At 39.7% G+C, this 25,950-nt stretch overlaps 1 protein-coding gene across 3 annotated transcripts in view; it reads right to left on the reverse strand.

Annotated features, from left to right (window-relative positions):
* LOC128742004 (nuclear receptor coactivator 7) overlaps positions 1-25,950 on the reverse strand; it is a 464,218-nt gene that overhangs the window by 130,569 nt on the left and 307,699 nt on the right. For all 3 annotated transcript variants that reach the window (XM_053838175.1, XM_053838174.1, XM_053838176.1), the window contains one exon: positions 24,790-24,858. In XM_053838175.1, the coding sequence (XP_053694150.1) occupies positions 24,790-24,858 (69 nt within the window). The remainder of the gene's footprint in view (positions 1-24,789; positions 24,859-25,950) is intronic.

Genomic DNA, 25,950 nt, shown 5'->3' on the forward strand with positions numbered 1-25,950 from the left:
GTCTAATTTCCAGTCCGATTTCAAATTTAAATTTAAATCCAATTGCCCAAAGTTTTTTTACGTAATCGGTCGGTATATTCGTAATAAGTAATAATAGATTCGCCATCCTATGATCACTCGGTTTTTCCAGGTCAAGTCATTCTTCTGAAAGGTCCGGCGCCCCACCTTTTGCTTATGTCTGAGCACGCTACAGTGATCCTTGCTTCTACTGCTTCAGGGTTCATCCAGAAGTGAGGACTTTCTTTAACCGTTTTCCTTTTTCCTAAGGCGGCACCTAAAGTTCAATTTACCTTGCTCCGCTGTTTGGCTTAATTTGATTGTGATAAAGCACACTTTTGCAGGATTCTCGGTGCGGACGACCGAGGGAGAGAGAGAGACGGCGGACGCGTTCAGCTAATTGCTTGCTCTACGGCGGCCGGCGGGCGGTGCTGCAATGGATCGCTGTTGCGGGGCGGCATGGTGAGAATGTTCGTCCGGCCAGGGAAAATAATCAAAGAGAACATGAAACAATCATTAACAGCAGCACACGGTTGCCATTTCCAAGAGGAAGCGAAAAATATGATGTGACTGTGGTGCCGACGCCGCACCGGCCGATGCGATGGTTGGCGAGAGCAAACAATTTCCGGAGCGCATTCCGCTCAAGGTCATCCGGCGTATTTTACCGCTGATTGGTTTTGGTTTGAGTTTTTTCTTTCTCATGTTGAAATAACTTGCTTACTAATTTCCGAACATTTTCAGAATGTTGCATTCAACTGTTTACCGAAATGGTTGGAATACTTGAGAGGAACAAACAAAAATATGGGAGCATTTAACTTCAGGGTTTGCGGAAGTAATATGAGGTTTGAATTATTGCACCGTTAAACACACGCAAACAAACAGCTTCGATCTGCGCGCTCCGATAGTAGGTATTTCAAAGCAAACCGAACTAAGCTAGACGCAAACCTATCCGTTTTCAGTCGCATCGTAATGAGCACAAAAGTTGCCTCACCATATTAGGATCATGAACTCGGTTAAATCACATTGACTCCGATGCAATTATACGCCGACTAGTCTGGATTCCTTTCTTTCCTCGTACGAACGCGTAGCCGCACATGTGAAACTTGTTTTTTCTATCGTTTATTTATTTTTCCAAACATAGAATCCGGAGAAATAATCATGTCCACCGGTGGATGAACCGAACCGAACCGAACCACCTGCGGTTGTGATTGCTGCGCCACTCGGGCCATTTATCATAACCGGAAGTACGAATCGGGCCCGGAAATTTCTCCTTGATCGGTTTCTCGTTACCGGTTACCTACCTTAGAAGAAAAAGATCAACTAACCCACAGAACCGAGCTTCACCTACATCTTGGCATCAATGCCCGTCCGTATGTGGAAAATCGGTGAAATTTCTTTTCCGGTTTGTTGCATAGCAAGACAAGGGGATAAGATAAACCCACCCTTCCCGGAGAAGAAGCTTTAGATTTTCCACATTTCCTTACACAGGCAGGCTAAGTATAACAGTCGACTTAGGAAGGAATGACGATAATCTGATAGGCGGTTGCAGTCGCAGTCAAAGGCTTGAAGCTACATGCTTCAAATCACGTACGGCTGGGTCCGTTCGATGATGCGGTCATGCTAGGCACATCGTTGTTGTTTTGCTTGATCTACCCGCTCGGAAAGGGAAGGAGGCAATAATGTTGTGAGTAGTATTTTCTGATTCACTTGAATGGACTTGAATGGACGAGGTGTGGAAGGTTATTCACCGCTTTTTACCGCTGCGGAGACTGCGATGCACAACTGCTCAACTCACGTCGAGACATCAAGTGAAGCCAGATCAGATGAGCCAGCCAAGCCGTGAGGCGCTAGCTGACGCCCATAAACAACAACACTCATGGCTTTTCTCACACAGCACAATACCGTACCGTACATACGTATTGTGAGGTACTTTACGATACTCTGTGATGATGTCAATAAAATTCAATTGTAAATTAAAAGCGCCATATAATGAGCTGTGAAGCTTTTGTGTTATGTTAACTATAAAAAAAACTGCGGTGGCTTGATAGATTTTTTTTATTGAGTAACATCTTACAATACAATAAACGAGCAGAAATTGGAAGCAAGTTTTTAATGATTTTTGTAAGAATTGTAACACAAGTCTTCGTTACATCGCAATAAAGAGTCTCGGTCAATGAAATAAAAAGATTTACTGCCTCCACTGGGTTCAAAACCCAGTTTTACAGATATATCCATAAAGCAGTGATGTTATTTTTAGAATACAAAAGAAATTCAACTTCACTGACAGTAAATTTATAAAATACGTGCAGCAACTGGGCAATGTTATAGGTACAACTGTACAACTGTAACAAGGTAGGTTGGTTATAACAAGAACAAAGTAATGTAGGTCCACATAATTCGTAGTGTGATGAACAAAATCGAGTTTACTGTCTCATGAAAGTAGCTTGTCTTGTCTAATTTTCTTGTAAACAAAGGCGCTGTTGTTAGCAAACGTTCCGCCTCCAGATGTTACCGTTACGTGTCTTCATCAATTAGTTATAATTTGGAATTGGAAGCGACGTGTGGTTGGGTGTTCATACAGTTACGTTTTGATTTTGTTTCTTCTGTGGTTACAGATTCGCAATCTAGACTATTGATCCAAATGGTGTTGTGAAAAACCATTTTGTTTCACATTAACACTATGTTTGTTTTGAACCATTAGTTACAAGGTGGTATGAAATCATCGTGCAAAAATCTATTCCTGTTTCTGTTGGTTTTATAAATAAAAAGCATGCATTGCCTTCGGATAGGCTATACGAACAAGCGGTAATTCTTTGGGGCTTAAATCCAGATGCATACAATAGTTGTACCAATCTGAACATTTTTAATCTGAACCTCGGTAATATGGTAACGTCATACACATTTGTCGTTTAAGTTAACCGGACAACTTAAAAGCAAAAAGTAATGCATTTCCTCTTGCCTAACCATTTTGTCAAAATAGCTCATGTGCAACTTATCTCTCTCCAGCACACATAGATAATTTTAGATAGTTTTTCAGAGCAGTTTTCCTATCTTCTACGATCCGAATGGTGAGAATTCGCGCACATTTGGTACTTTTTTCAATACGTTTGTTTCCTCAAATCAAAACAATAAATTCATAGGGTGCGCACCTTGCGCGCCCGTGAAAATGATTAGTATAACCACAGATTAAAATCGAATTCGCTATTAAGAATTCTAATTCAAGAGTGAACCTGTTCATAGCTATGACTTAACGAATTCTGAGGTGATACACAGGCAGTGTATAACGGAAAATTTGTTCAATTGAGGATGTTTCTATAATATATAATACTAGCTGACCCGACAAACTTCGTATTGCCACAAAATAACCTGGTTGTACATAAATCATGAATTTCGGGTGATCTTTGTTACAATCTCTAGTTTTGCAAGTTTCTAAGGAGTTCAACCTTAGATGATTCATTTTGGCAGTTACGTAACTATGAAAGCATCCCAGGTAACCAATAAGCATCACCAATGCTATTCAAATGTAGGCCAACAAGCATTTAAGTCGCCTTAGTTAGGTCTCTAATTATCATAATATAAATTCAAGACTCCAAAATCTCCCGCATGCCAAATTTGGTTCCATTTGCTTGATTAGTTCTCGAGTCATGAGGAAATTTGTTTTTCATTTCTATAGGAGCCCCCTTCCTAAAGTGGGGAGGGGTCCTAATTCACTACAGGAAATATTCTTGCCTACAAAAACGCCCACATGCTAAATTTGGTTCCATTTGCTTGATTAGTTCTAGCGTCATGAGGAAATTTGTATTTCGTTTGTATGGGAGCCCCCCCCCCTCCTAAAAAGGTAAGGGGTCCTAATTCATCATAGAAAAAATGGTTGCCTCCAAAAACACCCACATGCCAAATATGGTTCCATTGCTTGATTAGTTCTCGAATTATGAGGAAATCTGTATTTCATTTGTGTAGAAGCCCCCCCCCCCTCTTAAAGTGGGGAGGTGTCCTAATTCACCATAGAAAATATTTTTGCCTCCAAAAACCTCCACATGCCAAATTTGGTTCTATTTGCTTGATTAGTTCTCGAGTTATGAGGAAATTGTTATTTCATTTGTATAGCATCCCCCCCTCCTAAAGCAGCGAGGGGTCCCAATTAATCATAGAAAATATTTTTGTCTCCAAAAACACCCACATGCCAAATTTGGTTCCATTTGCTTGATTAGTTCTCGAGTTATAAGGAAATTTTTATTTCGTTTGTATAGGAGCCCCCCCTTTTAAAGTGGGGAGGGGTCCTAATTCACCATAGAAAATATTCTTGCCCTCGAAAACTTTCACATGCCAAATTTTGTTCCATTTGCTTGATTAGTTCTCGAGTTATGAGGAAATTTGTATTTCATTTGTATAGAAGCCCCCCCTCTTAAAGGGGAGAGGAGTCATAATTCCCCGTCTAAAGAGGGGAGGGGTCCCAATTTACCATAGAATAAATTCTTGTCACCAAAAACACTCACATGCCAAATTTTGTTCTATTTGCTTGATTAGTTCTCGAGTTATGCAGAAATATGTGTTTCATTTGTATGGGAGCCCCCCCCCCCCTCTTAGTGGGGGGAGGGGTCTCTAACCATCACTAATACCTTTCCTGGCCCCAAAAACCTCTGCATGCAAATTTTCACGCCGATCGGTTCAGTAGTTTTCGATTCTATAAGGAACATACGGACAGACGGACAGACAGACAGAAATCCTTTTTTATAGGTATAGATAATATCCATATACCCAAACTAATCCCAAACTAATCGGAAGCGGAAGGTATGTAGTTTCTCGTGCTATTCAATATAGCAGTGCCTACAATTACTTCGAACGATTTGGATGTTGTTAATGAACTGGTATTATCTACCATAGCTGCTGTCTAGCAACTGTATCGTACACTGCTTTGAAGTCAGTGAAGATGTGAGACATGGGCTCGTTGTATTCTCGACATTTCTGCAAAAGCTGTCGAATGGTAAAAATTTGGTCCGTAGTAGCTGAAGTTTCCATGAATCTCGCCTGATAATTCCTTACGAAAGCGGCAACGGTTTAGTGGCAACGGTCCATTACCGATCCTGCGCCGTACGAATTATGGTCCTCCAGTACCGTCGGTCCTGGGCTACCATTCTCCAATCCCCACGAACACTAGCTGAACGTGCATCGTCTTCGACAGCACACACCCACCGGATGCGGGGTCTACCTCGGAGTCTACGGCCTCTTCCTGGTTCTCTGCTGAAAATAGTTTTGCCTACTTATTCGTCGGGCATTCTGGTCACGTGTCTAGCCCACCACAGCCTGCCACGTTGCACTACCTTCACTATATCAGCATATTTGTATACTTGGTACAGCTCGTATAAATGGGCTGTAGAGGAACATCTACGGTGTCACCGAAACAGCTGCAAGAGAGGTGGTAGGCACGATGCGTGGAAGACAGCGTATGCCAGAGAGTACCAGCGAACCACATGCCCTGGCGGGTGTTGTGGGTTCGAATCCGGTTGTAATCTCAGATTACAGCTTGGTTCGACTCATGCACCTTCCAGTATTGGACAAAAGGTAGGAGTCAAAATGACTACTTGTCAAGCATAGCTACCAATACCCCCCCCCCCTTCCTTTCCGCTCTCCCCCACCTTCACTAAAAATTTTCATTTCTTTCCCTACCGTCCCTTCATCAATTGTAGAACCATCGTTTCAAAAAAATACACCTCGTGATTCATGCGTCTGCGGCACACTCCATTTTCCATTTTGCCACCAAGTATAGATCGCTGAGTTTTACGCTCAAAAACTCCAAGCACTCGCCGATCAGCTTCCTTTAGCGTCCATAATTCGTGTCCATAAAGGGCCACCGGGAGGATTAGTGTTCTGTTGAGCGCCAGTTTTGTGCGAATTTGCAAACTACGGGGCTTCAGCTGGCTACGTAATCCGTAGAAAACCCGATTCGCGGCTGCAACTCGTCGTTTCACTTCGCGGCTTACATCGTTGTCACATGTCACGAGTGTACCAAGGTATATAAATTCCTCCACTACTTCATATCATTCCCCATCTAACTCCACCTCGGCACCAACACCACTTGGGCTCCCACGTTCCCTACCAGCAACCATGTACTTCATTTTGGCGATGTTAATGGTAAGTCCCAATCTCGCCGCTTACCTTTTAAAAGGCCTGAAGGCCTCTTCCACTGCTCTACGGTTGATTCCGATGATATCGACGTCATCCGCAAAACCATGAAGCATGTGAGATTTCGTGATGATAGCTCCATTCCTTTCCACGTTTGCCCTTCGTAATACACCTCCCAAGGCAATGTTGAATAGCAGGTTAGAGAGTGCATCCCCTTGCTTCAGTCCATCCAACGTCACGAAAGCAGCTGAGGTCTCACCCGCTATTCTAACGCATGATTTGGATCCGTCCAGCGTCGCACGAATCAGAGTAACGAGGTTCGTCGGAAAACCATGTTCTCGCATTATCGGCCACAGCTCATTTCGTTTAACTGAATCGTACGCCGCTTTAAAGTCCACAAACAGATGGTGTGTCTGCAGGTTGTACTCCCGGAACTTGTCTAGCAACTGACGCAGGGTAAACATCTGATCCGTCGTGGAGTGACCCTCACGAAAACCAGCTTGGTTCTCGCCGACGAAGGACTCCACTAACGGTCTCAGTCTGCAGAACAGGATACGGGAAAGCACCTTGTAGGCAGAATTGAGCAATGTAATTCCTCGATAGTTTTTACACTCCAGTCGATGTCCCTTTTTGAAAATTGGGCAAATGAGGCCATCCAACCAGTCCTCCGGCATTTGTTATTCCTCCCAGATCCCGACAATGATCCGGTGGATTACTTCGTATAGCCGCTCGCTTCCTACTTTTAGATGTTCAGCCGGGATACCGCCCTTCCCAGCAGCCTTACCGTTTTTCATCTCACTGATTGCCTTTTTAACCTCCTCCTGTGTTGGTGGCTCCACAGCTTGACCATTGCTTACAATTCCTGTCCTGTCCCTGCTGATCTCCGCGTTTACCTCCCCGATCAGGAGGACCTAACAAAATTATAACAGATCTTGTTATTTTGTTATCAAATTTTCTAACAACAGTTGTTATTAATTTGATATATTTGATCATATTATAACAACCGTTGGTCTCCTAGTACTCTACATCGGAGGCTTATCCAAACCCGTGGACGCCGTTTGCAGAGTTTGGTAGTTCCAGCCAATAACACGACAATCTACGCAAATTCATTGTTTGTTCGAGGTGTGGTAAATTGTAATTCGTTACCGCCCGCTGTTAAACGTTCATCGTCGGAAACAAATTTCAAGAGAGGCTGCATCGACTTTTGGAACCGAGACTAATTTTATTTTGAATTCGAGGGACAAATCCTGATAATGTAGTTATAGTAGTGTGATAGTTAATAAGTTGTAAAATTGTATAATAACTGTTGGTAATCGGAGGCAGCAAATTTTTAAAAGATTTATGTCTTAAGCTACTGGACAATGAATAAATGAATGAATGAATGAATGGTATAAATTAGCCTCCATAAGTTGTTAAAGTATCAAAAATTATAACTAAACTGCCTCCAATATCTGATTTATAACAAACCATGTAATGATTTTAACTTAATTGTAACACATTGTGTTAAAGGTTAATTGTCAACATTTCAAGATATTCCAAAAATAACACAGTTAATAAAGATATACTAGCAAGTATTAGTAACTGTGAAGTGACGTCTTTAATATACTTTTAAAATGATGATGGTAATTAAAATAAGTTTTGCAACTAACATATTTTGTTATAAAAGTAATTTGCAAGTAACATATTTTGTTATTAAAGCGAAATGTGTCATTCTTAGTGGTGGAATCTAGGGTAAATTACCCATTAGTGGACCAGTTAGTACTTGAGTAATATTCTTCCACGAATGATTTTAAACTGGTAACGCTAAACACGCTACCGATGGCACTTACAATACGAGTAACTCTCGATTAAGCCTAAAAAATATCAATTTATATTAAAAATCTCTATATTTTTCACATTTTTTAAAACAGATTGGAATATCCGTTTTCCTTTAATGGGCCTTGTGGTTTACAATAGGATAGCGACCGGGTCCATTATAGGAATTCTAGTGTATTTTGCATGGAGAGGGTCCACTAATGGTAACATCTTTTGCGTTGTTCACCTACAATGAACCCTCACTTGTTGAAAATATCGTTTTTAAGGCATTAATAATTGAACGCAGCTAAATCTTTATAAACGTGGCATGTGTGGCATGTTTAGTACTTTCTGTTTCATGTCATATTTCCTCGGAAATAAGAAGCACAAGCTAATAAACGCCAAAACTGTACCCGAGGTCCATTATAGGTAAAGGGTCCACTATAGGATAACTTACCCTATATAGCTCATTCATAACTCAATGTGCTACTTGTATCTGAATCTGTTACAAACTTGAATTTGCTTCCTAATTAGTTTATTTTCGATTTGTAACATATGTTAAAAATATCAAAATGTGTTATAAAACAAATATAATCTTGTTATGGCCTCCTGATCGGGTCTCCATTCCACAGTATCTGGAAGTGCTCTTTCCACCTGGCTGCTACCGCCGTTTTGTCGGTAAGTAGGTTACTAGCACTATCATTGCACATCACAGGCATGCAGCGTTGCCAACCTTCCAGATTTGTCCGGATTTTCCAGACTTGTTGATGCCTCATCAGACAAAAAAAGACGTTTTCCAAACATTGTCTTCCATTAGAGCAAATGGCAGCCAGACTTTTCCAGACACTTTTATTCTCGTTTTCCAGATTTTCCTAAAAACCGGTTGGCAACGCTGCAGGCATGGCAAAATTCCTGCATCTCACCGTTTTATAAAAACTCCGTGTGTCGTTGCTGGCGTATCGCTCCTCGGCGCCGGCGAGCACGTGCTCCTCGTGCTCGCGTTTTTTTAGACGATGGATTGTTCTTTCCGCAGCTCTAGTCTCTTTGTATCTCTCTCTGTTTTGACGCGTTCCGCAGTGAGCAAGCGACTCTTCGCCTAGTTCTTTTCATCTGGCATTCGGCATCAAACCAGCTGTTACGCTGTCTTCCATGCGTCGTGCCTACCACCTCTCTTGCAGCTGTTTCGGTGACACCATAGATGTTCCTCTACAGCCCATTTATATCTTCTCCTTCTACCTGTTCTGTTCTGCGATTCGTAGGTCAAGCTTCCTGGCGTACTCCACTGCAACGTCGTTAACCGCTGGATGTTGAAACGCTGCGTCCTCTCAGTGTGAGCTTTCGCCGTGTTCGACAGCCTTGCGCGAATCTTACTCACTACGAGATAGTGGCCAGAGTCAATATTTGGTCCTCGAAAAGACCGTACATCGATAACATCCGAAAAGTGTCGACCGTCAGTCAAGACATGATCGATCTGAGAGCTAGAGTCTCCATTTGGATGCCTCCAAGTGTGTTTCCGAATATTCAAACGTGGAAAGTAGGTGCTACAGATCGCCATCCCTCTGGCCGCGGCAAAATTTATGAGCCTCAGATCGTTATCATTGGTCGACAGATGCAGGCTATGTCTTCCAATGACTAGACGAAAGAATTCCTCCCTCCCGTTCTGCGCATTTGCATCTCCGATAATGATTTTCACGTCGTGTTTTGGGTACTATCTATAGCATCATCGGATTTATCATTTGTCAGTGCGTATAAGTTGATTAGGCTGTAGTTGAAGAATTTGCCCTTAATGCTCAACACGCATATACGGTCATCTACGGGCCGCCACCGGATAACTCGTTGCTTTTGTTTTCCCAACACTACGAAACCGACCCCATGTTCTGCTTTTTTACCGCCGCATCTACCAGTGGTACTTGAAAGAAGTGCCTGCAATAGGGTCTACTGCACGGAACTCTCTTTCTTCGGAATTTGGCCACCGAACTTCCTGAATAGCAGCGATCTTTACTCCGAGTTGATACAGCTCTCGAGCAAGCAAGCCTGCCCGTGCCGGTTCACGGAGAGTTCGGATATTCCAGGTACCAATTTTCCAATCGTCATCCCTTAATCGTTTCCATGTCCCTTGCCGTGTCCTACACCGATCGTTCCGTCCTGAATTTCTCTCTTCGTTATTCGTGGTAATTGAGTTTTCGGTACTACCTCACCGGGTTCGCGATACCTACATCCCAGGTACATAAAGCATTTCCGGGTGAGGCCATCTACCATCATCATTTGACTTAGTTAGGGTTGTTCATTCCGTAGGTAGTTCGGTGGGTCGATCTTCGGAAGAAATCATATTGACGCATCACTCGGGTCGGGATGTTGAATCGCAGTTTTCCCAGTATTACGGGGTAGTCGATGTTATCAGTTAGAGTATCAAATACTAACATGCATTGAAGGAATATCCGCCTGCTTGAGAGCGTCGTCAAGCCAATCTGCATGCACCGGCTTTCATACGGTGGCAGGTTTGTTTTATCCCTCCAGTTAAGATTTCAGAGAGCGTATCGGACGAAATACTTTTGCACACGTTCAATCCGGTTTATGTGAATACCCAAGTAGCACACTTTAAGTCGATTTAGTTGTAGCAACCGAATTACGACTGAAATTAGTCATATTTCGGTTACCACAACAACTTTGTAACAACCGTGCTAGTAGGGTACGGTGCCCAAACTTGTACACCGTATTCAAGAACAGTGCGCACAAGCGAGCAGTAAAGTGTCTTGAGGCTATACACGTCATTAAAGAATTTCGTATTTCTTCTCAAAAAGCAAGCATTGCATATGCTTTGGCCGTAACTGTAACGATGTGTTCCGAAAATCTCAATTTGCTATCAATGAGAATTCCCAAATCCTTCACTGTACTATTCCGCTTCAAGCTTTTTGTTGCCATAGTATAGTCAAAGGTTATCGACGCACGCGACCGGGTAAATGAAATCACACAACATTTGTTGGCATTCGTTTCCATTCCGTTCATACTGCACCGTTCTACAAGCGTGTCTGTTTGAAGTGCACAGCAGTCAGTCAAAGTCGTAACCACACGGTAAAATTTGAGGTCATCAGCGTATAGAGATTTTGATGATTTCAGTTTCACACATATATCGTTGATGAACAAAATGAAAAGCAAAGGCCCCAAGACGCTGCCTTGGGGTACACCAGATAGAATCGGGAATGAAATAGAATAAGCTTCGCCAACTTTCACTGATGCGCTGTGTCCCGTGAGATACGACTGAATCGATTGAGTCAGCCAGTCCAAAAGCCTTATTCGTTTATACTTTTCAATCGTTAGAATGTGTGGTACTTTGTCGAAAGCTTTAGCGAAGTCAACTTATATAGAGTCGATTTGTTGTCGTTTTTCCATCTTATCGACAAGAGTTGACACAAAGCTTAACAAATTTTTAGTGGTTGAGCATTTTTTCATGAAGCCGTGTTGGTCCGTAGAAATTATGGAATTCCCACCTGCAGCTGATGCATTTTTTACTACCGCTAAATTGTGGTTATTTAATATCACATTCAAAACACGAAACGATACACTATCGAGTTTATCTTTAAAAGTTTGTCGCCTTCTACCAACAGGAGCTGTTGAATAGTAATAAAAACCGTGCGACCTGAGGACGACGACGACGACTGCTAATCTCCTGCTAACCCCAGGTCCGATGGACTCGTTAACCTATAAACACAAAGATTCAAATCTTTTTTTCAGGCGCGTTCGTGATCATAGCAATTTGTCCCCTGCGGCCAACCGATTACTATTGCTGGATTTTTTAAGCTAAAGTGTAAACACTCGTGCATATCAAGATTGCATCGGGTAAAAGCAGAGGTTAATTTAATTATAGTGCGGTCACGCGAATATCTATGTCGTTCGTTTGGTGGCCCCAACCAGCAGGTGTTTAGTGGTGGGGCGAACTGTTACCTTATCGGGTGCCAAACAAGACAAACACTCCCTCGAAACGTCTTTATGGGACCCATGTTAACACCTGTTCGGACTAATTAGGAAACCATTCCACCCCATTCCGCTACGTGGAACTGCGCACGGTCGACAGATATTAACTTCACAGCCGAACAAAACATCGGGCAGCATTAAAAGTGTCTCGGAAAGAATTCTAACTTCATCGCCGTCACTTCGTCATAATCTCAGCGGCTCAGATCTAAACAAACTAACTGGCTGACTGGTTGTGGCGATAAAACTGGTTCCAGTCGGCTAGTAAACTCGAGTAATCTGACCTTAGCGCCAACAAGTAGATCACGTGAGCAGTACTCCACTGAAGGTGGGGGCAATTGATTGAATATATTTCCGTGAAATATTGCAAAAAAGGAAGCGTGCGGGCAACTCAGACTGACTTCAATCGTTTGTTTTTTAAATAATTCTCTTAGTCTGAAGGCCCACAGAGTAGTGAACGTAATATCTTTATTGGCCGTAATTTACTGCCTTTAACTAATACCGAGCCCAGCAATACTTAGCTGGGCTGACCTTTTAGTTAGTGAACAAGTTTGCTTTCAAAGTAAGTCAAAAACCGCTCTCTATAATGCAAACCGCAAAGTGCCAATCATTCGAGAAATTATCCTAGCAGAAATAACCACAAAACGGTTTCGTTAATCAGTTGCTTGTACGTATGTAGGTATTGTCACGACATCTGAAGGTCGATCGAAACGAGAAATTGAGCTCTTTGCAGCTAGCTAGATCATTGCACTGCAAGATTAAGTGCCAACATTGCGGTTTAATTATGAACTTACTGGAACTGGATTTTCCACTTTTAAAGTCATCTTTGGGTGTGTGGCACTGACGCCTAATGAACGTTGACTTATTGAGTGCGAGTAAGGTTTTCTTACATTTAGAAATATTCCGCGCACCCCGCAAATTGATCAAATTTATACTTAGCTGTGAGGCGTAAGAAGTACCTGGTTCAAGCACCTGTCGATAGTGGGAAATTTTACGTTCTTATCCAAAATCCGCAAAAAGTCACCTGTTTCAACCATTTACATTAATTTTATATCGAGTCAAGCACTAAAGCATTCTCGACTTTCGTGATAAATATTTTCTCCAGTATTCCTAATAAATTAGGCTACTGATTTATAGTTCTAATAACAAAAAGCTAGTCTAATATAAACTCTAACTCATTTTTTATTGGATGACCCTGGACTTAGACTACACTTCGCATTGTTGAAATAAAATTGATGGAGCGGATTACTAATAAACGAGCATAAACACACATTAATGAGGACTGACCTTTTAAATCAACAGCTACAGGAAATCCCATTCATAATCACCTTATTCATCGAAATGTCAATTCTCCAGCATTCTATAACCCTTTCAGCTCAGTGAAGTGTCATATTAGGAAAACAAACTATAAACTTGAATTCCTTTATGAAACGAGTTATTCTTCTAAAAGCTCATCTCGCAGAAACGATTCTGTCCTATTTAATGGGAACCGACGCTCATTTCAGTCGCAGAGCAAACAGCGTCCTGCGGTGAGTGTCCCACAAATAACCGCAACAGCAGTAACAACAACAACAGTTCATTACTTTTCACAGTGTAGATCGGAAACAAACAAACCATTCATCTTTCGATACTGCATTGAACTAGAATTGTTCGTTGTGCAATCGTCTCAGTTAATTGCACATAAATCACCCTTGAGGTCATCAGGTTAGAAATGTATTCCACGCGTATTCCACCCAGTCACACCCTCCTGTGCTGTGGTCTCTCTTTCACGCACAGTAATGTTTACTCCCGGTCGGTGCGGTGTGGTGGTGCTGCGCGGTCATTGTGCTTCCGAATCACGTCTGCTTCAGCTTTAGAGCTTTTTAATTGGTTACTTCTTCGTCTGCTGCGCTGGGCTGGGCTGGGCTGGGTGGCACTGGCAGGCGATGCGGTGACGAACGAAGTAACATTTCCGCCACGAAGCGGCGTGCCGGCTGTGAGACTCACCGCCATATCGACGCGAATTAAAGTGCGCATATAATCACGCGCCGCCAGTGATGTAAGCGCAAACAGGGTGGTGGGCAGGTGCTGGCTTCTTCCTTTGAAACTGGTTCTGCAGCCATCATCGCTGCACTGTTTGGGTATAAACAAACGTGCGATGGGTTGCAATTTATGTTGTTTTGACCAAAGTTTGCCGTACTAGGAAGTGGTCTTTTTTACTGTCACGAACCAGGTTTATAAACAAAACGTTTTTAATAGTGCTGCCTAACAATTGTTCGAATATCTTACGAAGCGGTTAGAGAAACGACCATATTCTTCCAATGCAAAATACGAAGTTATGAACTAAATTTACTTGAGCAAACTACTTTTTAAGTTTCCCTGTTTTAGGGCTTAGAGTTGCTCTTGTTTAAGGGGCCATAAACGACTAAAAATTTTGAAAAAGCATAATTTTTTTTATTTGAGATTTTGATTCTGCAGTCTTTTCCGCTTATTTTGATACTAAATTTGTAATGATCCGACCGCGGGAACTGGCCGAAAAACGATCATACACATAAGCATTCCAGTGCGGCATGGAACAACTTCGTCGAAATAAAACGCCGCTCCTGGAAAACCACGATATTCAAACTTTGTGTACCTTTTTCTCAGAGATTACACAACATATTGGAACAAACTTTTTTTTTGTTTTGTTGGTAGTAGCTTGGCAAAGACTTTTATAACTTTTGAGGTTTGGAAACGAAACACAGCCAGAAAAAAAAGAAAAAGAGGACAAAATTTTATTTTTTCAGGCATCTTTTCTTCTTCTTTTTCGTTTTTCTCAAGCTGTGTTTTGTTTACGAAACTCAAAACTTTTAAAAGTCTTTGCCAAGCTGCTACCAACAAAACAAAACAAAGTTTGTTCCAATACGTTGTGTAGTTTCTGAGAAAAAGGTACATAAAGTTTGAAAATCGTGGTTTTCTAGGAGCGGCGTTTTATTCCACCGAAGTTGTTCCACGCCGCATTGGAATGCATGATCGATTACAAATCGATCATTACAAATTGGATATCAAAATAAGCGGAAAAGACTGCAGAATCAAAATCTGAAATAAAAAAAAATGATTTTTTCAAAATTGTTGGTCGTTTATGTCCCCTTAACACTTACGTTTTTATAATCAGTTACATATGAGCCGTTCCGAATAGCGCAAAATTGTCTCACTATGTGGCGCTAGTGTAAGCGTAATATTCTTATACAAGCTGTATCTGGCTTTCTAGAAGGTTGCGGTCTTCAGGAAGGTTATTCAAATGACTGCCAGCATTGAGATGGTATGGAAAATAGCGCAGAAATGTCTTATTTCTTATGTAAAAAAATCTGTGGAATACGATGGAGTCAGAATTTTTGAGACCAAAGTGTATTTATTGAGAGAAAAATAGAACTTTAGTTTTCAAATCGAATTAAAAAATATTTGGCAGTACTGGTGCTAAAAATACCATTTTTTCGAGTTCCTTGGGCAATTTTCTTTGGAAATTTTAAAATAGTATCTTTCTAGACTTAATATTTCCTGAGATATAAACAAAAGAAAATAAGCGGATTTGATGAAAACAGGGCTTTTGCTGATAAACGGAGGGGGGCTGCCATAGAGAGAGGGGGAGTCCAATCGGCAGCAAACTTGGAATTTTTCGCTTTTTGAGCCAAAATGAACATCCTGACCGAATTTGGTTAAAATCCGAGTATGTCGATTACACGGGTCTCGGACACTTGGCGTGGAATAACCGAAATCTATACCTATAAAAATGGATTTCTGTCTGTCTGTCTGTCCGTATGTTCATTATAGAATCGAAAACTACTGAACCGATCGGCGTGAAAATTTGCATGTAGGGGTTTTTGGAGCTAGGGAAGGTTAATATGATAGTTAGAGACCCCCCAGCAAACATTTTGGTCTCTATAACTTAATTCTAAATGAGATAAACGTCAGCATATAAGATCTATCAAATCATATATCATGCGCAGAAACGGCATATACATGCAAAAGTGGAGGCGATATACATGATTTAGTTCTTCAGAATAATTGAAATGCCGACAAAACAAAACAGTTTATACGACTGAGCCGATTGACTGGATTGCATTTCGACACAGTTACGATAATATTTCTACTCTACCCTTCGCCTTTCCCCATGTGGTAATATGGCAAGTGTCAAAAATAGCATACAGAGCAGGCTATTTACAGCCAAATATTCGCCCTGAAAGTTAATGAGACAAAAAAGTAAAAGCTTTGCTGAAAGCTTTTTTTCATAAGCTTCCAGATATTTTCGACCTGTCACAATATTTAACTTTTTTGTCTATATCATTTAGAACAAGCTGTACTCACCTGGCTTAGAACCAAGAACCACCCGTACCGCAGTATTTGTTCATTACCTTTAAGCTACTGGCACATCAGTACGTCAATGATATTTTTGCACATCTTAAACCGAAGTCATCGTATATGTAAGCAATGAGATCGTATCTGATGCATTGAACATGTAAGTACGGATTTGATTTATTCTCATCCGACATACGAGTTTGTGTCAATTGTGACTGAATTACAGTGTCGTAAATAAGTTTGCATTTGATCGTTAATTTTAATGATAATGCTGACTTCATGAAATGATATGCAGTACCTTTCTTATCATTCCGTGGTACAGATTGTGATAAATATACATTAGAATACGTTATACGCATATTCATATTTGATTAGATGGAGATAACATTATTAAAGCTCAAGTACAAAAATGTCGTCTGTTATTTCAGAAGCGCTTAAAAAGAAATTAAAAGTTGTTTAAAAAAGAATGCTGAACATTTAGATGCTATAGGACAGCTCAACATTGCTTACAACAATAAGCATCAAACATTATTTTTACTGGACCAGTTTAATGCTGAATGTCTTTGTCCAATTCCACTTAACATTTGCGTTTCTTCTGAAAAGCCATAAGATGCACTGATATTAAGGCATTTAGATTAGCGGAATGGATTATAATCTAGACTAGCTCAGTTCTGAGAAATACCCTCCTTGGTAAATTTTAAGATTTCCGTTCGTTCACTTAGAGAGAAATATCTAAAAAATGATCATCAGAGAAATACCTAACAAATGATGAGTTTCTACTTTTAACATTTTTAATTTTTAAAACGTTACGTTACGTGGTTTTTAAAATAGTTAAAAAGGTAATTGTAAAAGTTTTTCAAACCAGATAATACTTTTTTAAATATTCCGCCACAGTAAAAATAAGTTCAATTTTAACAAAAGAGATAAATAGATATTTAAATTTAAAATAAAAACGAAGAAACCGTTGATATTTTTGGTTGACAAATCTGCATTAAGAACGTATCCTTGAAATCTCTCTATTTTGTTGTTTTTGTTGTAAAGAAATAACAACAAATTTGAACGTGTTTGATGCAAACCATATTTTAATGCACCTAGAATCTCATGATTATCACTGCTTGTATATAAATCTAAAACGATGTCACCAAGACATTTTGCAAAACATAATCCGATGAAAACTGTAATTAAATACGATTACATCTTCATGATAGCCATTGTTGGTAACTAAATCTAAGAAATCGTCATATGCGATATTCGCTAAGCATAACCCGATTATCTTTCGACCTGTTTACGATTTTTACTATTAATTCGTATATCAATCATCGTGTGCATTACATACGATGAAATTTACACATTGTGCTTACAACATGTGTACATTTATACGAGTCCGATGTGTTTCCATTTATATAAGATTACGCGGGATGTTTATGTGGGACGTAGGGAGGCTGGTCAATGTCGGCACCCACAGCCGATCATTTTGGACATCGTGCGGCTGTTGCAAGATGAAGAGTTTCTCATCAGAAAACACAAACTCCTGACCAGCGTGCAGCGAAAGTATCAGTTTTGCTCTGTCCAGCCTCTTCTTCGTTGTAGTCTCCGTTACCCCGTGAATCTTGCGTTTCTTGTACGGCATCCCACTCCCTCACCATGCCATGTCACGGTCCCCCAAGGAACTCCGGAATAACTCCGCGACCTTATGACATATGACCATTATCTATAGATATTATGATAATAGAAAATATTTCCGGCAAAATTCCCAAATTTGGTGAAAAAATATTAAAAGATATAAAAGTTACGCTCATTTTAGTGAATTTAGCGTTGCTAAAAATGATGTAGACCTTAGAGGGGTTATAATAGGAGAAGGTCAACTTGAACTGTTTACTCATGTCACCTGGAACTGCTCTATTAACGTTGGTCTAAACTGAAGCTCATCCGGTTATATTTGGTTACGCGGATCCTCCGGCTGGGATAAAGATGAACGGTGCTCATACCTTATAAGCGTTGCTTAAATGACCCTCCCTGTCCTAATTTTCCACTCTATCTTGTGTCCCAAAACAAGCAGCTTTGTTTCATTACTTTCTTCTACTATCGTCCTCTCCGTTGAACTCGTATCCGGCATAACGAACTACGACGCTAGTAAATGCTGCTACAATCACCCTTCTTTTATCTACTTTTCCGCTCTTTTCCCTTGACGTCTTGTCCCACTCTAGCGATACTATAAAACACCTTTGTTTCATAATCTTTCTTCTGATATTACCAAAAAAGCTACAACGGGAATTATCAATCTCCACGAAAAATTTTGTCGGAAATTTGGAGAAAAACCCCGATTTAATCCACCTATTGGTGAAAGGAACCTTTGTTATACCATCTCATTTGTCATTTGAGTTAGAATTTGACGCGCCTTCGGAACTCAACTTTTTTATAACACTATGATAGTTATCATCAATACATATGCATGTCTATGTAATCTTATATATAAAAGAGGAGTGAAAAAGTTCGACCGCGCATCACTTGAGAACGGAGCGGCCGATTTGAGTGGTCTTTTTTTATTGTGTTTGTTTCCACCACCGCAATGTCTTTACGGCGAGAAAGATTGGAAAATTTACTGAAGAGATTGGAAAACTCGAAAAATTAGTGTTAGAAATGAAATTAACACGTCAATTCATTTTGTGGAATAATGAAGTTAACTGAATCAGTAATTAATACTAACGTAGTTTGCGAATTACAGTTATTGAGATTCGGCAATGTAATTATTTCGTTTAATCCTAATCAATTAATTTATGAATAAAAATAAAAATAAATATTGCATGACTGTTGTTGGTTAACTTAAGAACCAGCAAACAGAATAGGAAGACGATAATGGGACGAAAGTACTAAAGCGAGTAAAAAGTGTTCGAGAGCGTTACATAGAACAATGACATATTTCAGCATCAATTAAATATAGTTGGTGGTGTAATGATTCTGTTTTCAGGAATGCTTTAACGTATATTGCATATAATTAGGCAGTAGACTAAAATAAGGTGCTGTTTATGCCATCGAAATTAACTTTTTACAAAAAATAAGTCAACAATCAGTAGAGTTTATAAGACAAGGTTCGTAGCAACTTCCATCAATTCAACCATTGAGTATTGGGAATTGATAAACCAACTTTTAAACTGACATGTCTTCAACGTATAACCAATAATAAATTTTGAGATTTTGTCAGATTGTCATTTCTTACTAATGTCTTAAAACGATTGTTAGTTAGACATCTTATCTGAAAATTTGGTGTTTAATCGATTCAAGAAACGTTGAACTCCTTAAAAAACTACAAAATTCTACTTATACCTGTAATACACTCCGTTTTATAAAAACCGGCAGTTCTCTCAGTTCATCTAAAAGGTACAATCTGAAACATTCAGTCCAATTTGTGGCAGTACGAAGTTTGCCGGGTCCTCTAGTGTACTGATAAATTTGTATAATATTCCAAAGCAATCAAAAAATGTCTTCCTTTTATTTGTATAATTTGTTATTTTGAGTTAATAGCGGGGTGACATTCTGGGGTTTGGTTTAAGTGAGCAACTGTCCGTTTTCCTGGATGTATTCGGAACGTTCCTAGAGTGTGTCCAGCTGTGGCCAATGTAACCCTGGACACTTTATATGTCGACAAATGAGCTACTTTTGCAATTTTGAGTACTTAAAGATGTCATATGTTGTACTTTAGCTGAATTCAGAAACTGATCCCCGATCCGGAACATTCCCGGACGTGTTGTTCCGGAATATCTTCGGAACCGTACATCCGATCCAAATTCTGTTCAATAGAATTCTTCTAGGCCACAAAACTCTGCATTTGTTAGTTATTCAGCCAAATCGGTCCAGGCATTTTCTAAAAGCAGATGTTTATTGTTATATTTTCACTACTGAGACTGTTATGCGTTTGTTTGTAACTTGTAACTGACATAGTTTCATTTTTTTTTCAAAATTTTGGAAACAAACATAACATTACTGTTCGCAATATTCAAAGCATGAACAATTTAAAGATGATTCACAGGCTCATCTCAAAAGTGGTGAAATCACATGGGACTGTTTTGCATTTATAGGCAGTAATGGCAGTTATCATCAACACATATGCATGCATACTGACAGATTTGTAGAATACTTGAAAGCAATCAAAAAATCGTGTGCAAGGTTCTTGGGCAGGATTGATATTTAAGGGAAACCCTCACTGGAAAGTCGAAAAACTTGTTTTTTTTTTGCATTTTCAGAAGGCTTTTATCTTTAGAAATGTTGAGCCCATAGTATTTTTCGGTACGTGGCCTCGTTGAGAATTTACAGTAAAACTGTTGGATTACTTGAAGGGAAGTGCAGTGCTGTACAATAGTTTAAACGCGCTCTCCTCGAAATCATATGTTTTCAGCGACTGTGCGTGTATCGCAGCATCTTAGAGGATCGATTTGGGTGAATTTTTTTTGACGTGTAAAAATTACTTATCTAAATTGTGACGTAACCGCTTTTCGATCTCAACTTTTTAATTTTCGCTGCATTTAAAAAAAAATCGTTACGCTTCGCAACCAGTAAGATATGGATAGTTACTATGTACAGCAAAGTTGCTTATTTTACTGTGTTCTATAACTGTTGTGGAGACACTGTACTTTTTCGGACGCATTTAAAAAAAACACAAAAACTTGTATCACCCTAATAGGTAAATTTACGGTCACCCTAATAGTGTAAAAAGTTGCACCAGATTTTTTAAATAAACTTTTCCAAAGACACACCACCTGGAAAATTAAGCATTTTTACGCTAGAGCACATGATCGCGTTTTTTTTCTATTTGGTTCATATCAGTAAAGTTTGCTTAAATAATTTCATCAATGTTTTTCAAATAACTTTTGACTGGTAAGGCCAGTTCTAATAAGATTTAAGATATGTTCACAGCGTTAAGGCCTCCTGTTTGATACTAAAATAAGGCTTATACAAATTTGGAAAAAAGTTTATGTCCTGGTCTCGAAATATTGTTCAAGGGGGGGGGGGGGGGCAAGAAAAAAATAATGACATCAAACCTTCAAAACCGAAACAAAGGAGTAGAAACCAGTGTTTATTTTTCCATATTAATGCATATTTAATACAAAAATGTTGTACAGTACTTAAATTTTAGTTCAAACCGAACCAGTCATTGAAATGTTTGGAGGGATAAACCGTTGCGACGGCCTAGCAATGAAAATGTTATTCCAATTTAATTCCAGTTTCGCACATTTCCATAATCCGTACTAAAATTCTATTTTTAAAGCAGAAGAAGATACACAGTACTAAACACACACACACACACACACACACACACACACACACACACACACACACACACACACACACACACACACACACACACACACACACACACACACACACACACACACACACACACACACACACACACACACACACACACACACACACACACACACACACACACACACACACACACACACACACACACACACACACACACACACACACACACACACACACACACACACACACACACACACACACACACACACACACACACACACACACACACACACACACACACACACACACACACACACACACACACACACACACACACACACACACACACACACACACACACACACACACACACACACACACACACACACACACACACACACACACACACACACACACACACACACACACACACACACACACACACACACACACACACACACACACACACACACACACACACACACACACACACACACACACACACACACACACACACACACACACACACACACACACACACACACACACACACACACACACACACACACACACACACACACATTGCTCAATTCGTCGAACCTTATCGATTGGTATATGTGACTCGGCCCTCCGGTCCTCGGATCAACTTCGTTTTTTTCGACCAATTTTTAAACCTTTGTTATAGTATAACAAAGGTAAAAATGTCTTTCGTAGTATGAATAGCATCTCTCACAACCTGTCAAAGTATAATGACGACAGGCAGTAAATTTAATTACCTTAATTTAGGTCATAATCGGTCTACTGGAACCAGAGATTTTAGCGATAGAGTGGAACCAAATTTCTAGAAAACCGATAAGAAATTGTATCACTTTGCATGCAAAATGATTTCAAACTGTTCGGATAATCGGAGGGATTTTTCTTTATCAAACTTGTTACGCAGTGTTATCGTTTGTTGCCGATGATAGTAAATGGGAACGCCAATTTGCAGAATGACGAAACGTTTACTGAAAATTTAGAACCTAACCGTGATTGGTTTTCTAATTTCGCGAGGTGATAATTTTTGCTTTTGAATTCGTCAACAATTGCCTTTTGAATAAATTGTTCAAATTAGTTTTTGATGACGGTAGACTTTGAGATTTCGCGTAACTCAATTTAAGGAAAAAAAGTGCACAATGTGTGTCAATTTGAGTAGTGAATACAGCAGCAAGAAGCATATATGGTGCTAATTTTATATTAATGTACTACGTGCGTTCCGAATTTAAAAATGTTAGTCTGTCAAATTATTTGCAGCATTTTGGAATTTGAACCAGAAATCGTCCTATAATGTTTTATATATATTCTTATGCATTTTAGTGACTCTCTTCTATTACAGAACAAACCTGACACCAACTATCAACAGGTTTTATGGAATTTATATCGACTATCCGTAAAAATTGATACAAACAGCTTAGAAAAAATCGATTGAAATTGAAAAACAAGCTAACATTCGATTTGGTTCGATTTGATTGGTCACCAAAACATACGAGCAAAATCAAACAGCTCCATTCCTCAATTTCCAGTTCGAACAATGCGGTATTGTTACCACCACTGCTGGCTGACCGTGAACCGCAGTCAATGGAACAATGCACCCATGCCGTGGTTTCCCGCGCGGGTAACCATTTGGAGAAAATAACGGTCCACTGCTGGATCAATTAGGAGACGGCGCGCGGACGGACAAACTCACTCCTATGAGGCCAGCCGGATCGTTTCAAGTCATTGATTGTTATTGAACGGGCGCTGCGCTGCGCCATTCATCGAACGAACGACTTCGTCGTAATGGGCGGCATAAGAGCAAGGACACCATAACCAGACAACCGGTATGAACTAGGAAAGGTAGGGCCTCCAAATATAAACTGCTTTGTGAATGGTAAATCTAACGGTTTCGAACTAATGTAGCAGTAGTTGATTTCACTGATCCGTGCAGTACTACTCTCGTGTCGTTTCCTGGCTGTGGTGTTGAATCGCAGAGAAAAAAACCGCACCCATTAACTGTAAACAACTATTTTTCGATTTCAAAAAAAGCAATGAATCACCAGCACAACCTAGAAAAATCTTGAACCCTAAACGCAAAGGGCAAGTCAACCTAGCGGTTGATCTTGACCGACACGAAGATATTTTGGGAGATCAACCGCTAGATAAATACGCCTTGTTCGGTGACATAATCTGCTGGTTCCCAGCTGAATTCGACAACTTAAGCTACCTGCCGGAAGAACATCAACCAGGTGATAAGACGTCTCAAGATCTTTTAACCTTTCAACAAGAAGTAAACAAACAGCACGCCTTTTTCAATGACGAATGACTTTAATACGGCTTAGGAACTACCTGTATTTTTTTTTTCTTTCAGGGTCATCAGGGTCTTAATGGATTTTTGTATAAAAAATTTCTATGGTGTGTCAATAATCTGAAGCGTATAATTTTGCTACCTTCTAACAGAATGTTTGCCAAATTTCATTTTCCATATTTTAAAAATTACCATCGAATATGCCGATTAACTTGTAATCTTCTTTGCAAATAAGATTTAAGCTTCATTTCAAACAACTTTCACTTGTTACCTTGAATTACACTTTTACTTGGGTCTTTAAATCAATCACTGCAACGCAACTGATATCTTCATACCACAAAGCTTAGAATCAAAATAATGTGTGCAGCTTAGCCATCGCGTTGTTGAACGCCCGCCAAGATCTCATTAATAGTCAGCAAAAAATTTACTAATTTATCTTATCACAAGTCTGCAGCTATAATTATTTATGCTACTACCTAAGGTGACTACTATCCCGTGCGATAAAAATTTATCGCTCCTTTCGATTCTTCCAGTACGTTTGCCTTGCATGACGCCTAGCCCTTTTGACATGCGCCCCGTCTCCCGTAACCTTTAGGCTCGAGGTAATGTACCGTAAGGTGGGTTGACTTTGTATGAACATATTTATACGCGATAAGAAACGAATGAATAAACAACGACGACGCACTCGCGTTAACTGAAGATGCTTATGATCAGTTTACATCAGCCCTCTTACAGTGTGGTTTGATGATCGATGGTGTCCAGGAACTGGTCACTTCAACAGCTCATTAAAGTGCGACAAGAGCGTGCGCAAAAAAATTGTAGTGTTGTTCAGATGATTCAAAATAAAGTGTTTATACCAGTCGCCACATGATTAGCGGAAATTAAGTTGGGTACAATAAACTCAAAACGAATTAATTTCTGAAAATCATGTTAAGTAAGCAGTTTTGACGCTAAAAACCAGATAATAATAAACAGGGAAAAAAAATAAAACCATATAATTAACTAACCTTCTGAAGGGCGGGCTGAGACTGTCTGAACTTTTGGACAGTATCACATCTTGACTAGCTCTGCGGGTCCTGGTGCGTGCAGGGTGTAGGGATGGTTCGTGTCATGCAAGCCAGGTAACATCAGTGCGCGGTTGTTCGATGATGAGTGTGGGGTTTTCAATTGTAGCAATACGATCAAGGGTAATCGAAATCAATAACGGTAGCGTAAGGTCCATGATCAAAATCAAAACAGGAAATGAAAAGAAATAACACAAAAGCAAATAAAACAAAATTGAATAAAAAAGAATGCACAAATATATTAAGGGTAAAAGGAAATATAAAATATTATATAACGGAAAATATCATAATAATACACTGTGACACAGTATAGCTTTCGGATATGAAACCAGAGTTACACTCAGTCATTCAAACATAATACAGTGGTTTACCGATTTTATCTACCCATCCGAAAATTTTTGGTAGATATTAGATATTAGTAAATATTAGATCCGTATTTTTAATTGGTAGGGTTTATTTCTAATGCCCGTCCTAGTAAGTACAGCCAATTTAATTTTCATCATTTCTTGGATGGATTTAATGAATACTCCAAAAGTTCATGTACTGATTTGACTCAAACACACTAAACTTCCGATCCGTGCACTTAGAATCCACTAAAAAGCGATTATTAAAGCATTTTATTGAAATTACGCAACCGACTTTATTTCCTAAATTCGTCGTACCGTTTTAAAATTCGTCCATCAAAATTTTTCAAAATTCGTCCGAACTAAAAACCACAACAATGTTTACGAAATGGGCGCGTGTATTTGTGTAGGACAGCGTGACAAATGTTATTATGCAAAAATTTCTGCTAGTTATGCAAGTGTTCCCGGCTGCAGAATAACGACAATTCGTTGACTGAGTTATTTTCATTTTGTGAATGACGGAAATTGAAACGATTTGTTGACATTTTCTTCTTCGTCGCATGAAAAAACGTAGGAAATAGGCTGCTAGGAATTCTTGAATAAAAAAAAGCATTTCAATAGATCTTAGTTCACTTTGATTGATCGCGTATGATTGTTGATTATCATACGCGATCAATCGTAGTGAACTGACATGTATTATGTATTGTGTGTCATAAAAACCCTGATATTTTTAATAATGTGTGTTTGATAGGACGAAAAT

Source organism: Sabethes cyaneus, chromosome 3, assembly GCF_943734655.1.
Source record: "Sabethes cyaneus chromosome 3, idSabCyanKW18_F2, whole genome shotgun sequence".
Classification (NCBI taxonomy): Eukaryota; Metazoa; Arthropoda; class Insecta; order Diptera; family Culicidae; genus Sabethes; species Sabethes cyaneus.